At 36.9% G+C, this 17,629-nt stretch overlaps 1 protein-coding gene and 1 non-coding gene across 2 annotated transcripts in view; both read left to right on the forward strand.

The window, feature by feature from the left end:
- The window catches only part of LOC138702923 (uncharacterized), a 151,278-nt gene that overhangs the window by 118,896 nt on the left and 14,753 nt on the right, over nucleotides 1-17,629 (forward strand). Inside the window, exons 2-7 of the mRNA XM_069830329.1 lie at nucleotides 2,806-5,498; nucleotides 7,059-7,187; nucleotides 9,354-9,470; nucleotides 11,273-11,459; nucleotides 13,658-13,839; nucleotides 15,246-15,374. Of these exons, the coding sequence (XP_069686430.1) occupies nucleotides 2,806-5,498; nucleotides 7,059-7,187; nucleotides 9,354-9,470; nucleotides 11,273-11,459; nucleotides 13,658-13,839; nucleotides 15,246-15,374 (3,437 nt within the window). The remainder of the gene's footprint in view (nucleotides 1-2,805; nucleotides 5,499-7,058; nucleotides 7,188-9,353; nucleotides 9,471-11,272; nucleotides 11,460-13,657; nucleotides 13,840-15,245; nucleotides 15,375-17,629) is intronic.
- On the forward strand, nucleotides 14,606-14,681 carry TRNAY-AUA (transfer RNA tyrosine (anticodon AUA)). The gene has a single exon. It is a non-coding gene; the product is annotated as a tRNA-Tyr (tRNA).

The raw sequence follows: 17,629 nt of genomic DNA on the forward strand, positions 1-17,629 counted from the left end.
CCAATTTGTATACCTTCAGGCAGTTTACCTTTATTGATATGTTCAATGAAAACGAACGAACACAACAGGTTTGAACCAGGTAGAGAGTTGCTCCTACCTGTTGCCAGATAGTGGGTATTCCATTGGCAGCAAATATTAAAGTGAAATTATGTGCAAAAGTATATTCACTTATAAACATGAAGTTTACATTATAAAAGACTTTAAGTCAATCTTGTGTTTTTATATTAAAGCAAATTATACAAAAAAGGAAGAGAATGCAATTTGCAGACACACTTAAGCCAACTGTTTGTTGACTTTATTAACGCTTTTGACAGAGTAATTCGTTAGACACTTAAGATAAATGTGGTAGTGAAAGGATATCCAGTGCAGCTGAAATCAAGGTTAAAAGGCATATATCGGGATACTGTCATCAGGATTGATAATGGATATTTGAAAATTATTGTATTTATTTATTCATTCATTTACTTACTTATGTCTTGCTTACTTAATTACTTACCTAGTTTACTGACTTTATTTGTTTATTTATCTATTTATTTATTTACTCATTTATTTGTTTATTTATTTATCTATTTACTTATTTATTCATTCATTTATTCACTTATGTCTTATTTATTTAATTACTTACCTAGTTTAATTACTTTACTTATTTATTTATTTACTTATTTATTTATTTATCTGTCTATTTATTTCCTTATTTATTTGTTTATTTATTTATCTATTTACTTATTTATTCATTTACTTACTTATGTCTTGCTTACTTAATTACTTACCTAGTTTACTTACTTTACTTATTTATTTATTCATCTATTTATTTATTTACTCATTTATTTGTTTATTTATTTATCTATTTACTTATTTATTCATTTACTTACTTATGTCTTATTTATTTAATTAGGCTACTTACCTAGTTAATTACTTTATTTAATTATTTATGTATTTACTTATTTATTTATTTATTTATTTATCTGTCTATTTATTTACTTATTTATTTGTTTACTTATTTATCTATTTACTTATTTATTCATTTACTTACTTATGTCTTGCTTACTTAATGCTTACCTAATTTACTTACTTTACTTATTCGTTTATTTATTTATCTAGCTATTTATTACTTATTTATTTGTTCATTTATTTATCTATTTATTTATTTAATTAATTTATTCATTTACTTACTTATGTCTTGCTTACTTAATTCCTTACCTAGTTTACTTTATTTATTTATTTATTTATTTATTTATTTATTTATTTTGCTAACGTCACGCATATTGGTGTACTTAACATTTGGACCTCTGCCCTTTTATTATTATTATTATTATTATTATTATTATTATTATTATTATTATTATTATTATTATTATTATTATTAAGAATCCTGTCCTAAGGTTGGAGCACCCATTATATCGGATTCTGTTAGCCACGTATGGTAGGATGACGTCAGTATGGAAGTAGGCAGGATGATTGAAGATGAAGGTGATAATACGGAGAAATATTCAAGATAGGAATGGTTAAATTAGAAATTAAACAATGTTGACCTCTCTTTCGTCTATCGCCGACAATATTTAAAACAAACACACAGACGTACACACACAAAGTGGCCGACATAAAGTGTTACAAGTTAGTATCACATAAACGGATCTAATATAAAACTAAATGTTACTTTTTTATCTTTTATTTTTTTTTCAAATCCTCATTAAAAGAGGACGCCTTTCAGATTCCGTTGGACCCCACTCATAAGACACAGGAGATAGCTGTGATATTTTGAATGGAATGAGGGATTTTTTTTATATCCTGGATCTCCTCAACATAACAGCAGTTGTAATATTAGTGGCAGGACAATGATCACGCCTTTTATTAACAGGGAATTGATTTCTATGTAGGAAGCTAAAATTGATTAGGTATATTTCGTATTATCTTTGTGTATAACGATTTTTAAACTTGAAAAAATTTATTTTCAATATTTTTCCATGTTTTAGAGTTTAGCACATATCGTAATAATTTTCAATACATTTTCCACATTTTAAAACATTAAAATAAATTCAGAGCTAATTAAACTAAGTTATATTACATTCTATTAAATAATTATACAGACGTTTAAAAATAGATCTGAAGAAGAGAATTTTGATCATTTACAGTATTTCCTTTAATATTTCTGTTATTATTTTAAAATTAACAGACCTCTCAACAATAGTAAAGCAAATTATATTTAAACTTTTAAGTCTATAACCGATGTAGCGTACATCTTAACAAGCATTTATGGTAAACCGTTATATTCAGCTGTATTTTGTTACTCATGTCGGTAACGTTTGCAATAATTATGCCGAAAGTAGCAGATTGTGTTTTATTTGAGTTTCATATTTAATGAAAGAAATGTAATTATATAGTCTAAATAGTTAAATGAAAATGATCACTTTTGGTCATTTTTAAGTATTACATATTTAGATAAAAGTAAATAAATATGCCCTATGGGTATTTACCTACTTTCGTAATCCATTGTTTTGGTAATATGGTATAAAGGATGGTGTGTTATATGAATTCCAAATTAAATATTTCATTACACAATTTATTTAGATAAAAATGACTAAATATAGGTCTCTACCTTACATACGTTCTACATTTTAGTAGCTACATATAGTTCCGTTCCCTAATTATTGTTTACTTATGAATTGTGTCATTAACAAACTACAGTATATCGAATATAATACATAATAATATAAAGAAATGTTAGCTATCTTTACTTGCATTGAAGTCTCCAATACAATCAGTTACTCCAGACACTTATAGTGATGCCTTTTTTCTACATTTCAGGTGAAATATCGACGCAGCCGCAGGAATCGAATCGATATATCGATTCCTTCGCAACACAGAGAGACACTATGCTCTCGCTCAAAAAACCAAAGATTACGAAACGCTTCGCCAAAGAGGACAGCAAGGCGGAGGACGACAAAGACGACGCGACGCGCGTGTTGCACAGGCGCCGTGACGACGTGCGCAGACGACGGCACAAGGAGGTCGAGGAACCGAAGCGCTCGGAGAACAAGGTCATCAAGAGGAGCAGCGACAAGGACGACACTGACGTCGAGGGGACGCCGGCGTCCGTGGCGACGCCGCAGAGGAAGCGTCGCCCGTCGAACTCTCCCGCGTCCCCTCTCCCCGCAGCGGCAGCCCTCACCATGTCTGAATCCTTGTATAATTACTTCCGGCCGCTCGACAAAGACGTACCGGAAGACCACGTGCTACCTTTCCTCGACTTTGGGAAGAAACTAGTGCCTGTAAGTGCTAAGACGACTTCTCCCGTCGCCAGCAGCACCAACTCCATCACTTCCCCTCGCACCCCGCCTCTGCGACAGCTCAGTCTGCTGAGCACGCCACCACAGAGGTCGGCGCGAGAAGAGGAAGTACACGAAGATATGGACGTGTCAGTGGTCAAGTCGGTAGTGGAGAAGAACAAAGCTTCTAGAGGCAGGGGCCACGCCTTGCAGTTCTTGAAGGCTTTAGGAGGGCTGTACCGCAAGCACAACATATCCACGCAAGATCCGCCACTGATCGCGACTAACCAGTCCACCACTGAGCTTCCTGCGAGCTCTACAGTTAAACAAACGAGTTCAAGATTTAACCGAACATCACCCACACAACAGACGAGCACTACGTCAGTAACTTCGTCAACAGTTTCTGCTCTTACATTGTCGTTGACTAGTAGTGAGGACTATAGTGAGCCAGCAAAACCCTCCGAATCACCTCCAACAACAAATCAATCCCAAGCCCCTACACAGATGTCCGCGTCCAGTGCTCTTGTTGAAGCTACTGTGTCAACCCCTTTCGTAAGACCGCGGTATTATTCAGGGTTAAGAAATGTGTCTTCGTTGATACTTCTGAACCGTCGCATTTCCCCAACGTACCTAAGCACAAACACGTTATCAAAACAGCCCAAATCTCTGGGAAACTCCTCGACTAATACCACCCAAAATTCTTCAGAAAGGCCATCGATTTCAGTAAGTACTCCTGCTCAAGCTGAGAAAAATAAAAGCGTTGCGAGAGTAACAACCCCTTTAATTCTACCGAAAGAGCACGTTGTCTCAGAGAAGAAGGACCTGGACCTCAAGAGTGAAGTGTTAAGCACATTCCGCACAGAAAAAAGTTTCGAAGAAACTACGAGTGTATCGCCCAGCACCATCAGACAAGTCAGCGGACACCCTACGTCTGAGCCACCCACCTCCTCGATCCAGTCACCGACGACCAAAATCTTGTCAACAGCCGTCGTAACCTCGGTATCAGTCAAAGGTGCGTGGCCGTCGGTAGTGACAGACACACCCCCACCCGAACCAACTCTCATCCCTCCCCAAAGTGAAATGCAGCAGTCCTCAAATCCTGATAGGCCAGAACATGTTCTAGAAGAACCAAGGACAGCTGATAACAAGGATGAAGAAAAGACTTCTGTAAAACCTTCTTCGACATCCAGTTCTGGAAGAGTTTCAGGAGAATTAGCAGTGAAGAACACGTCAGTTGTTAGTGTTTCGAAAGTAGATTCTGTGTCTAAGGAGGAACCCTTACCACTCAGTATCACGGAAGTGTCTAGGACAGCCCAGACCGTGACATCACTTGGTGCTTCAAATGTATCCACTGTCAGTCCTTTAGTTGGAAACAGAAATATTACTACAGCTTCACCGACAAACTACGCGAATGTAAATGCTTCAGAAATTAATTCAGGAAGAAATCTGAGTTTAGCTGCTAATATGACAGAATATTTAAGACGTAAGAGTCTGTATGGAACTTTACCAAGGCCCAGCAGAACGAGAAACGAAACCACAACTTCTGCACCAGAAAGTACATCATCGAGATCCACAACACCAGCTACCACGACGAAGAACATGGACGATCTTCCGACTAATCGAACTAGAGAAGCGAGGATTTCGCCTCATAATGGCACCACGCGAGAACCTAGATTGAATCCAGTAACTACACAGCCGCCTGGATTCGAATTCCCATTACTGAAGCTGTACAACACATCGACAGTCTGGACAACGAGCGTCGAGACGCATTACAACGCTACTGAGCGTCCAAGACCAGCTGTTGGTACAGAATACAGCAGCACTGTTACAAGCCACGACGTGGGGAATACAACAGTAAGGCAAGAAACAAGTACAGAGACCATTGCAATAAGAAGAAATGGGACTGTGGTGAACGGAGAAGTTGGTGTTGGTAATACAGTGAAAATGAACGAAACTGTAGCAGAGAACAAAGAAGCTAGCTCCAGGGACAAAGTGAATGAGACATTGGGAGGTGGTTCACAAAATAGGGGCTATAGCACTACTGTAGCGCCAACTCTGGGGGGCGTAGACCACAAGAATGGCAGTAACGCGACGCTAGGTAGCAGTGTGAATGTTGCGGCGACATCTCAAGGAGTTAGTGTGGCGATATATGTACTGTCAGCACTGGGAATTGTGCCACTCAGCATTGGAGTGGCTCTTGCAGCCAAATACTTGGTTCAAAGGAGAAGGAAGGTGAGTTTCTGTTCATTCATTGATGTTTTAACCAGTGGGAAGAGGTAGTATCTGTCCAGATTGGAGTTAGTGGAGCACATTGGCACACAACAGACAGAATAACGCAAGCGAGGTTGTTACTTAAATCTATGGATCAGTAAAAATAACGAAAAAACCATTAAAAATGAAAATTTTGTTTTAACTCTAAAAATAAAATAATGTTTCAGTTTTCTAAATCTGTGGTTATTTTGGCCCTATGGCAATTTAAAGTCCCTCAGGACGAATTTAAAGGGACCAGCGCGTGTGTGGAGCTGCATTGACCCTCTGCCGTCATTCTGACAGACTTTGATCTTCATTTTATCTAATTTTACTTGACATCATTCAAATCACCATGTGTTGAGAATGTGGATAAGTTTTAAAAAACTGAAAAATTAACAACTAAAAGGGAGACCTACATATATTTTTTCTCAAAAGGTAACTGGAAAAATATGAAAACCATGTGTCATATTTTACCATACATCTATCAGGAAAAAATTAAATATAAAATTTAAAGAAAAATTATGTAAACTTTGAAAATTGGGACAATTATAGGCCTAATTCAATATTAAAAAACAACAAAATTAATTATAAGTAGCCTAAACTATATGATTATGTCTAAAGTACATGATTATGTCTCGTGACCAGAATATTGTATGAAATAGAAACATAAAAATTGGAGATTTAGCCTTCGAAGAAGTGGAAAAATTCAAATATCTTGGAGCAACAGTAACAAATATAAATGACACTCGGGAGGAAATTAAACACAGAATAAATATGGTAAATGGCTGTTATTATTCGGTTGAGAAGCTTTTGTCATCTAGTCTGCTGTCAAAAAATCTGAAAGTTAGAATTTATAAAACAGTTATATTAGGCCTACCGGTTGTTCTGTATGGTTGTGAAACTTGGACTCTTACTTTGAGAGAGGAACAGAGACTAAGGGTGTTTGAGAATAAGTTTCTTAGGAGAATATTTGGGGCTAAGAGGGATGAAGTTACAGGAGAATGGAGAAAGTTACACAACGCAGAACTGCACGCATTGTATTCTTCACCTGACCTAATTAGGAACATTAAATCCAGATGTTTGAGATGGGCAGGGCATGTAGCACGTATGGGCGAATCCAGAAATGCATATAGAGTGTTAGTTGGGAGACCGAAGGTAAAAAGACCTTTGGTGAGGCCAAGACATAGATGGGAGGATAATATTAAAATGGATTTGAGGGAGGTAGGATATGATAATAGAGACCGGATTAATCTTGCACAGGATAGGGACTGATGGCGAGCTTATGTGAGGGCGGCAAAGAACCTGCGGGTTCCTTAAAAGCCATTTGTAAGTAAGTAAGCCTAAACTAATTGAATATCAAAGTAAAAATTTGTGTATTGTATGTCCTCATTGTAAGAAATATGCAGTAAAGGTTTCAGATCAATTGGTGTAAAAATATAGAAGTTAGAAATTTCACAGATCCATAGGTTTAAAGGAGAGAGGTTCACCTTTCGCTTGTACAGAGCGTTCCATATAAAATTTTACAATTTGCATTTCTTGCAGTTGCTGGACGACACTGACGCCTACTCCGACATCAGTAGTCGCAGGGGAGCCCGCAGTGGAGGACATACCGGAAGTGACGTAGGATCGCCTGTCTCTGGTACCAAACTTCCTCGGGTTCAAACTCACTTGGTGAGTGAAAAATATGAATTAAGACGGAGGGAAGTGATTGTGTGGCTCAGTACTGAAAATACTAACTATAGGAACCTAACTTAAAACACTACCATCACAATGATCTGTACCAACTACCACTAACCATCATAATCATTGCTACCTCCAACCACAATAACCACCGTCACCATCTCACTACAACTACCGTCTTGAACCACCATAACCATTATCACCTCCAACCACTATAACTACCAACTACAACCACCATAAACATTGTCACCTCCAACCACTATAACTACCACCTACAACCACCATAAACATTATCACCTCCAACCACTATAACTACCAACTACAACCACCATAACCATTATCACCTCCAACCACTATAACTACCAACTACAACCACCATAACCATTATCACCTCCAACCACTATAACTACCAACTACAACCACCATAAACATTGTCACCTCCAACCACTATAACTACCACCTACAACCACCATAAACATTATCACCTCCAACCACTATAACTACCAACTACAACCACCATAACCATTATCACCTCCAACCACTATAACTACCAACTACAACCACCATAAACATTGTCACCTCCAACCACTATAACTACCAACTACAACCACCATAACCATTATCACCTCCAACCACTATAACTACCAACTACAACCACCATAACCATTATCACCTCCAACCACTATAACTACCAACTACAACCACCATAAACATTGTCACCTCCAACCACTATAACTACCAACTACAACCACCATAAACATTATCACCTCCAACCACTATAACTACCAACTACAACCACCATAACCATTATCACCTCCAACCACTATAACTACCAACTACAACCACCATAACCATTATCACCTCCAACCACTGTAACTACCAACTACAACCACCATAACCATTATCACCTCCAACCACTATAACTACCAACTACAACCACTATAACCATTATCACCTCCAACCACTATAACTACCAACTACAACCACCATGACCATTATCACCTCCAACCACTATAACTACCAACTACAACCACCATAACCATTATCACCTCCAACCACTATAACTACCAACTACAACCACCATAACCATTATCACCTCCAACCACTATAACTACCAACTACAACCACCATAAACATTATTACCATCAACCACTATAATCACCACCTTCAACCACTGTAACCACAATCACCACCTCACTATAACTACCAACTCCAATCACCATAACCACTATCACCACCAACCACTATAATTACCATCTCCAACCACTATGATCATATATTGCAACCAGGAACAGTATCAATAAATAATGTTGTTTTGTTTGTTTGTTTGTTACGTTTTAAAATAATTATTGATCAAGTTTCAACAAATTTAATTCAAGAGTTGTGTGTGTACTGTACCGTACCTTTTATCTATTGAAAATTGAAATTTATGTAGTTATATAAAGGCAAATTATATTAGATAAAATACATCTTGATTACACAACTTTTAACACTGTATCACTTGGGAATATGTATGATAAGATTTTCTTGTGTTAAATTCTAACATACCTTGTTCTGAAGATGACCCATAAACAGGTCGAAACATGTAAACAAGGTACGTTAGAATTTAACACAAGAAAGTCTTATCACACATATTCCGATTAGATAAAATGTTAATTGTTACAATAATTTATTCAAACTACAAATAATGTTAAAGGGGCAAAAATTTCGAATCTGATAAATTTTGATAAACAGTTTGATTCTTGAAAAGATCAGTTTCGTGGTCCATGTTGCCTTAATAAATATATATATTACTTTTTAAGAATAACTGTAAGGATACATATTTAATGATGGGCAGTTTTTGTGACCCGTTTCATAGGTTGGACATAAAACCTAAAAAAAAAACCTATTTCATCTATTCCAAAAAACCTAAAATGGTCTTTTTAAAAATCTAAAAATCCGGTCCCTAATTATTACCACCATCGCCACTCCACAATAATCACCACCACTAACCAGCATAACCACTACTATGAACCACCACCATAAAAATAACCATAATCATTGCCTCCATCAACATTACTGCCGCCAATACTTTGTTATCAAACATATTGCACATTAAAATATGATGGACAACTAAAGCTGGAGAATTGAATCAAATGCTGCAACGTTGTGTCACAGAGCTGGGACCAGGAGAAAGCAGCAGCTGCTGTGGCCCCCGTCACCAACACCAGGTGGGAGTTCCCTCGCTCCAAGCTGCGGCTGCAGACAGTGCTGGGGCAAGGCAACTTCGGACAGGTGAGTGGTCAGGCGAGTATGTTGGAGAATTATTCCTTCCAAGCAAGCTCGACTATTGTGAGAATTGCTATGCTTGACAGCTGTCGTGGATGGTCACCGATGGATCCAATTTTAATTAATCCATTAATTTTATTACATAGAAGATTAATAAAAATTTGTCTGACCAAAAATATGGATTACCCAACAAATATAATTTATGCAGATTTTAAAGTATTAATTATTGAAGAAATTTATAAATATAGTTTACTGACTTACTACCACAGAAGTCAAATAAAACATAAATCTAATCGACATGAATATCGTACTCGAAGACAAAAGTCTACTTTCCCATTGATTGAGCCTAAATGTCATACAAGCGCAGCTCTTAAACATGGTGCTAGTTTCAGCCCAAGACTTTATAATAAAATTAAAAACCATTTTCCAAATTTGAAATATTTTAAAATTGAAGCTTTTAAAAAAGAAATTTGTAAAATTATAAATGATGTATAATATTAACAAATGTATTTTTTTACCTTTTATTTCTGTCGACTATATTCATGTTTTTATTGAATATCACTGGCTTCTGTCGGATTGTCAATTTATATGAAATGTGTATTTTTCTCTCTTTTTCTCTTTCTTCTTTATTCTTGCTCTTGTGTTGTATTTATTGGTTTAAATTAAGTTACTGTATTCAGTAAACTGTCCTTGTAAATTTTATGTTATATTATTGACTAAGACCACACCGTACATGAGCCTGGCTCTTACGGTAGTGGCTAGAAACATTTTTGTTTTATAAATTTAATTTGTGCTCCCTAGCTAGCTAGTTAAATAAATAAAAAAAAAATTTAAAAAATACTACTAAAAGTACAAGAACAACAAATATCTAACTAGTTATACATAAACTAAACAATTAAATGTGAAAAATAAGTTTTAGACATAAATTCAGTACACAAACAAGTCAAATATAATCAATTTTTATCAAGCCTTGTCCGTTAATTCCCATAATTAGCGTCACAATAAATTGCTAATACTTAAAAAACAAAAAAAAAAAAAATTAAAGATTGCTAGACTAGACGGCATTTCGGAAGGCGGTTAGCTTCTATATGCGCCGTAGCATTTCTGGTATGTGACGTCACAAGCTTGTACAGTAGAACCAATCAGAATCAATCTATAACAAGCACTTCCCGAGTTCGTTTGTTCACGTGTGAGCGTTTCAATACATTGAATAAGTAACACTAACATTTACTATGTGTATGTAAGGTAAATAAATGGAAGAAGAGACTGTAAAAACACAAGTATTACACAAGCAGGCGCGGAAAATAGTGTTTAAGGTGTATAATTATTTTAAAAACATTAACGAGCAGAATTCTGCCGGCCATCTTGATGCTGACTGCAACGTTGCCAACGCGCGAGAAACGACTGCAGAAGCATGTGGTGTGGGATTGAGAACCGTGCAAAGAATATTGCTAGTGAAGGAAAGAGGGTTTGTTTGGTGTCATGCTTACAGTAATCAACGGGTAAGGTCATTATTCTCTTTTGATAATTTAAATTCTCTCCTGCGCTATTTGTATTGCACGTGCGCGTGAAGTACGATGTGGCAATGTTGTACGCTGCCTTGCTCTCTCTATCTGTCTCTCTCGATGCAAACGCTAGCAGACAACCGCCTTCCGAATTGCCGCCGACTCTAACAAGTAGCTAATCGGTGATTTATGTAATGGAGGAGGAAAGGAGCTGCCACCCTAGCCTATTATCTCCAGGTCTAGTTGCCTCATAAGTGGTGCCATGTTGGGAAGGAAATAAATGTGTTCTCTGATATTGTGCAGGTGCTGAAGGCGGAGGCAGACGACATTAGCGGGCACGAGGGTACAACGCGCCTGGTGGCAGTCAAGACTGTGAAGGAGGGAGCGTCCAGCAGGGAGAAAGAGGACCTGCTGCGCGAGTTGGAGATCATGCAGCAGCTGGGATCCCACGCCAACGTGGTGACGCTGCTGGGCTGCTGTACTGACAAGGGTGAGTACTCAGGGACGGGCGGTGGAGATGATTTCGAGGAATAGTGGCAATCCAGAAACAGCTGCTTTAGTGTTTGCATGTTTTATGACAAATTCAGTCGTTTAGAACGTGTTTCTTTGGATATTATTTTACATTTTTTGTCATTCCTAGTTTATACAGGGTGTAAACCATATAAAATGTCAACGGAATACTGGTGATTGAGCATAAATTACTGAACAAAGAAGTCTAATAAAATTTTTCTGTAAATTTTGTGGTTTCCCTAGAAAAAAATGTTACCTGTGAGTCTTAATTTTTTTTCCATTTTGAATCTTGCGTACACTACTTTTAACACTTGAATATAAGTAATTGATTAACTAGAGGACTTACTCATGTTAATTATGTAAGTCTGTGCGGCTTACAGCTGTTTCGGTGCTTCATCACACCATCCTCGGAGCCTACTAGATCTCAGCATCATCTCGAACTTCTCTGCCTGTTGTGTGGGTGCATACAATAACATAAATGCGGACATGGAAATCCTACACATACAACCCAAGAACCAAAACCTCAACACACTAGAACAATACGAAATATACAAAACACACTAAAACACACCCCGATCAAATTCTCAACACACAGATCAATTTCAGTACACACACACTATTTGACTCCACTTTTCAACAATCAAACGCACCCACACAACAGGCAGAGAAGTTCGAGATGACGCCGAGATCTAGTAGGCTCTGAGGATGGTATGATGAAGCACCGAAACAGCTGTAAGTCGCACAGACTTACATAATTAACATGAGTAAGTCCGCTAGTTAATCAATTACTAATTTTTTTGGAAATGATAGTAGACCGTCGTTATTTACTTTGGTCCACCACGTACAGCTCACAGTGTTTCATGTTTTATGACAAATTCAGTCTTTTAGAACGTATTTTTTGTCATTCCTAGTTTATACAGGGTGTAAACGATATATATAGCCAAAGAAATACTGGTGATTGAGCATAAATTACTGAACAAAGAAGTCTAATAAAATTTTTCTGTAACATTTGTGGTTTCCCTAGAAAAAAATGTCCTGTGAGTCTAACTTTTTTGGAAATTATAGTAGACTGTCATTATTTACTTTGGTCCACCACGTACAGCTCACAGTGTTTGCATGTTTTATGACAAATTCAGTCTTTTAGAACGTGTTGCTTTGGATATTATTTTACATTTTTTGTCATTCCCAGTTTATACAGGGTGTGAACCATATAAAATGTCAAAGGGATACTGGTGATAGAGCATAAATTACTGAACAAACAAGTCTAATAAAAATTTTTCTGTTCTTTTGTAGTTTCCCTAGAAAAAAATGTTATCTGTCAGTCTAATTTTTTTTGGAAATTATAGTAGACCGTCAATATTTACTTTGGTCCGCCACGTACAACTCGCGCAAAAGATCTGAAAGCTTTGATACCATTGAGATTTAAAAGACACATACCGGTTCTTGGCCAGGCATACAGTCCACTTGCAAAACATTTGCCAGTCGTTCTCTCGCTAATAGGTGCTTAAAGTGAATCTCATTTTGAGGAGTAGATTTAAAAATAATCAGTTTGTCCAAAATCACATAATTGCTTTAATGTCATATCATCAGCAAACCTTAATGCACTTTTTTCTTCTTCCTCCTACTATCACTCCTCCCATATTCTTAAAACAGTTCTTTACTAAATCCTCCAAGTAGATGTTGAACAGTGATAAAGGGCATCCTTCATGTACCCTCTCCCCATTTCACTTCCTTCTGACTTATTGTTTCATATAAAGATTACTTCTCACTTTCCAATCCACACCAATTTTCTTTAGGATCCACATCAATTTATTCCACTCTGTCAAAAGCCTTTTCTAGGTCCACAAATACTACATACACTTCTTTATTCTTCTCTCAATATATTTTTCGCCGATTGTTCATAGCAGTCCAATTGCATCTCTCGTACCTTTTCTCTTCCTGAAGCCAAACTGCTCTTCTTCCAACAATTCTTCCATCTTAGAATATAAGTATTTGCAAGAGAATCTTTGTAGAATGGGATATTAGGCTGATAGTCCTGACCTCATTACATTTTTTGGCACGCTATATTTGGGACTTATTAGTTGTGTCTTACAGTTTATATTGCAAGCTACTCTTTTTAGTTTACCTGTTTTCTGTTCGATACGATATTGTTAGTAATGGTGTATTTATTGTGTCCAGAGCCGTACCTGCTGATCATGGAATACGTAATGTACGGCAAGTTGCTGGCCTTCCTCAGGGACCACCGCACACGCCAGCACTACTACAACTTCTCAGACGACTCTGATGCCCTCACATCGCGGGACCTCACCATCTTCGCCTACTGTGTCGCCAGGGGCATGGAGTACCTTGGCACCAAAGGGGTAAGGATATGATTCTGATACAATGCAGAGCCATAACCAGGCAGAATGGTCTGGATCTTACTTAAACCAGACACAACAAAGCACGTTAATGCCATACTTCTTAAATTATTTAACCCCTGTCTCAGTTTTCACAGCATCTCATGAAGGTTTGACCCATTCACAAACTCAGTATCAGCATATAAGACACAATCTGTCTTTCAGATCCATTTTTCAAAGAAAAAAAAAGTGCGTCTTATACGCCAGAAAATAGGGTATATCCTTTGGTTAGATGTCATCATATTGTAAACACTTCTGCACTTATCAGTATGAACACAAAATCTCTGTCTGTCCGATATCTGCCTCCAGATACTGCTGCTAGCTGCAGCGTCCACTCTGGCCCTGTACCTTCCACGTGCTTCACTAGAAAAGTCAGAAGTCTTTTCTTTTCTCATAAGTGATACCAAGAACGCACCACTTATGAGGCAACTAGGCCAGGAGATAATGGGGTAGGGTAGCCAGTTCCTTTCCCCCTCCATTGTATACATCACCGACTAGCTACATATTACACTAGTCAGACTTCAGATGTATACAAACAATTGTTCTTCCTCTGACACATATCGTCAAGTGAGATATACTGCCTGATAATAGATTTACATATCAGCCAGAACCTCAATCAGAGGATGGTTCTGATTTACGGGAATGAATTCAAGGGATAGCCCAGAGAGAAGAAATCCTCTCCATAGATCAAAAGTCCCCTCCCCAAAGATTTTAGGAGCAACTAAACTGTTCCGGCATAGCTCAGTTGGAAAGAGCACTCAGCACATAGAGCTGAGAGGTCCCGAGTTCGATTCCCGGTGCCGGAACGAATTTTTCTCGAATTAAATGATGATAATACACATTGGCTACTTCATAGTAGTCGTGTAATATTCAGTGAGGTAGGCGAGACCTCATATATAATGAATATGTGATGTCTTTTATTTCAGTTTTAAATGTTTTTAATACTACTTAAAAAATTAACGAATTCTATGTTTACAGTCAAATATAGACCAGCCTATACAGTAGTGGGTCTAAAGATTTTTTAATTAAAACAGGAACTATACAGGATGAGTCATAAGTATGTTTGGAAAATGCGTGAGTGTGCTCGTGGATAAAAAATAAGAACAATTCCTTATATGAAAATTTGACGGAAAATGCTTATTATTATTATCATCATCATCATCATCATCATCATCATCATCATCATCATCATCATCATCATCATCATAGTCCAAAGCATATCTATATTAAAAAGCAAAATGGTTGCTTATGTCAACACCTGTGACCTCTCAGCTCATAACATAATGCCTAAGACATCAATCCCTTTAACATGACCTTTAACACTCTGTTTTGATTAAACTTGATCATTGAGAGTTGTGTGTCTTGTGCAGATTGTACACCGTGACCTGGCAGCCCGCAATGTACTGGTGGACCACAACAAGATGTGCAAGATCGCTGACTTCGGCATGTCTAGGAACGTGCGGGAGACAGGTGACATGTACGAGCAGCGACACACCAAGGTCAGTTCGGTAGAACATTATTTTATTGACTTTTCATTTACAAGAGAAAGTAGGTGACTATATTTTTGCAATGGCTGAAACTTTGTAAAAAATAATACCATTTACTTCTCAAGATTTAAGTACCAGTTGTAGTAAAATACAATAATTACGACTTCTATGAAAAAATTTTTATTCCTTATTAAATGATACACAACAATGCCTCATATAAAGTGAAAATGTACATAAAATTTGTCAAAATAACCAAGATACACGAATTTCCAACTTAAATATTTCAAAGCGTGTTCACCTTTATAAAGGTGATATAAAAGTTATAACCAAATTAATAATGTGTTTGCGTATACAAAACCCCTCCCAAAAATAATATACACTTATGAAAAAAAAAATATTTGATTAACAATATTTTCACTTCTATTAGATTTTTAACGCCCACATCTCAAATAATACAGAGCTTTAAATCTTCTCTGGGGCTTGACAAGTTTTCTCTTGTATTCACAATAAGCAATAAGTTATATGACCAATTTGCATCTGCAGAGACTGTGCCATTCAAAGGAGGGACAAATTTCCGAAAATAAACTGCAATTATTCACTTAAGAATAGCTTCAATAGTTTTAATTTGTTACATTTAGAAATAAACGTTACCAAGATAACCGAAATGAAACAAATGAAAAGAATATCGTTATTTTGTGAATGAAATTGAGTTTGTATTCCTATGCAAACCCTATTTTAACAAAGTTTCAGTAATTTCAAAAGTATCATGAGCGTAACATGTATAAAATCATCATCATCTCCTTCTTCTCCTTCTTCATGTTGTCATTATTCCCACCACCATCAACAACAGCAGCAGCATATCTTTCAAGAAATTCATTAAATACAAGTGATTAAACCATCTCTTACTCATTTCATCCATATTCCTCTATCCTTCTGCTTCATAATGTAACATGTATTTAGAGCAATGGCATACGTGGAATTTTGTCAAAGAGGATGGTCATTATTAAAATTTATTTACACTTTACATTATTGGTACCTATTTTAAATTTTGTGTATTATTGTTGTTGTTGTTGTTGTTGCTGCTGCTGGTGTTGTTGCTGTTGTTGAAATATCACCTGTCAAATGCACAAAACTTTAAACGAACATTTCACAATAAAGTCAGAACTCAACTAACAGTCAGGTGAATACCACTCTTAAAATGAGTTTAAAATCGACAATGCACAATATTTAACATCTGCACTGCAGAACAGTCAAAAATATGTTTCACAACAAATTAAATTTAATATCGTTTCAGCTTCATTTTATTACAAGGTTGGTACTAGGCGGTAGGTCTCTCTATAATAAAGATAGCATTGTTATAATTCGAAAGTGCCGCAGCACCAAGCACAGGGATTATATGGAAGGAGGGGTTGGAGGACTATGCCTTCTGTCGATGTAGATTTTGTTACTCTGGCAGTGAAAAATTAGAGAAGGGAAAACGATTATGGATAAAAAAAATTATGCAAATCTAAATATGTATTTTTTTTTTTAGTTCAAGGGAGGGTTTAAACCCTGTAACCTTGCGTACGCCCCTGGTTTTGAGGTACAGCTGGCACTGCAATGCCTTAAGCAAGCACCTATTAAAGGACTCAAAAGGACCTTTAAATGGTGGAATATACACAAAATATATGTGTCAGTCTATTCAGTTTCGATTTCTTAACGTAAGATTTGCAAAACGATTTATATCGATTTTAATTTTTTGTATCCTTTCTGACATTGTTGAAATAAGAGTAACTGTGTACCTATAGTCGCGACGCTGTTATTCCCAGTGTGACTCCTCTTTGCTTACGTCTTAGGAAGCGAAGGCTCTATAAAGTCTAGGTAGGTAGTATCGTTCGCCATTTTTGTTCTTTCGTTGCCGAGCTACCATACGAGGAATCTATTTGCCACACCGTTAAACATTATCATGCCGTAGCTCCTATGATAATAAATCAAACGCACTGTAATTCAGCAAATAACGTCTTAGTGTGCTTTCTGCGAACGCCAACGAAAGAGCCAAAATGGCGGGCGATTATATTAAGTATTTATCGAGCCTTAAGAAATGAATAATGTCTTCCTCAGCGAATCACAAGACTCACATGTTTAAATGTAGCCGACCTGCAACGCGATTGGCTGCCGGAAATTAGAGCGACAGGACTATAAATCAAGTTTCAAAATGTACCAAAACCAGTGCACGCTACAGTGATCCCACAACCTGACTGTTTTCAGAATGCTATGCTCATAAGCTC

This window comes from Periplaneta americana, chromosome 7, assembly GCF_040183065.1.
Source record: "Periplaneta americana isolate PAMFEO1 chromosome 7, P.americana_PAMFEO1_priV1, whole genome shotgun sequence".
NCBI classification, from domain to species: Eukaryota; Metazoa; Arthropoda; class Insecta; order Blattodea; family Blattidae; genus Periplaneta; species Periplaneta americana.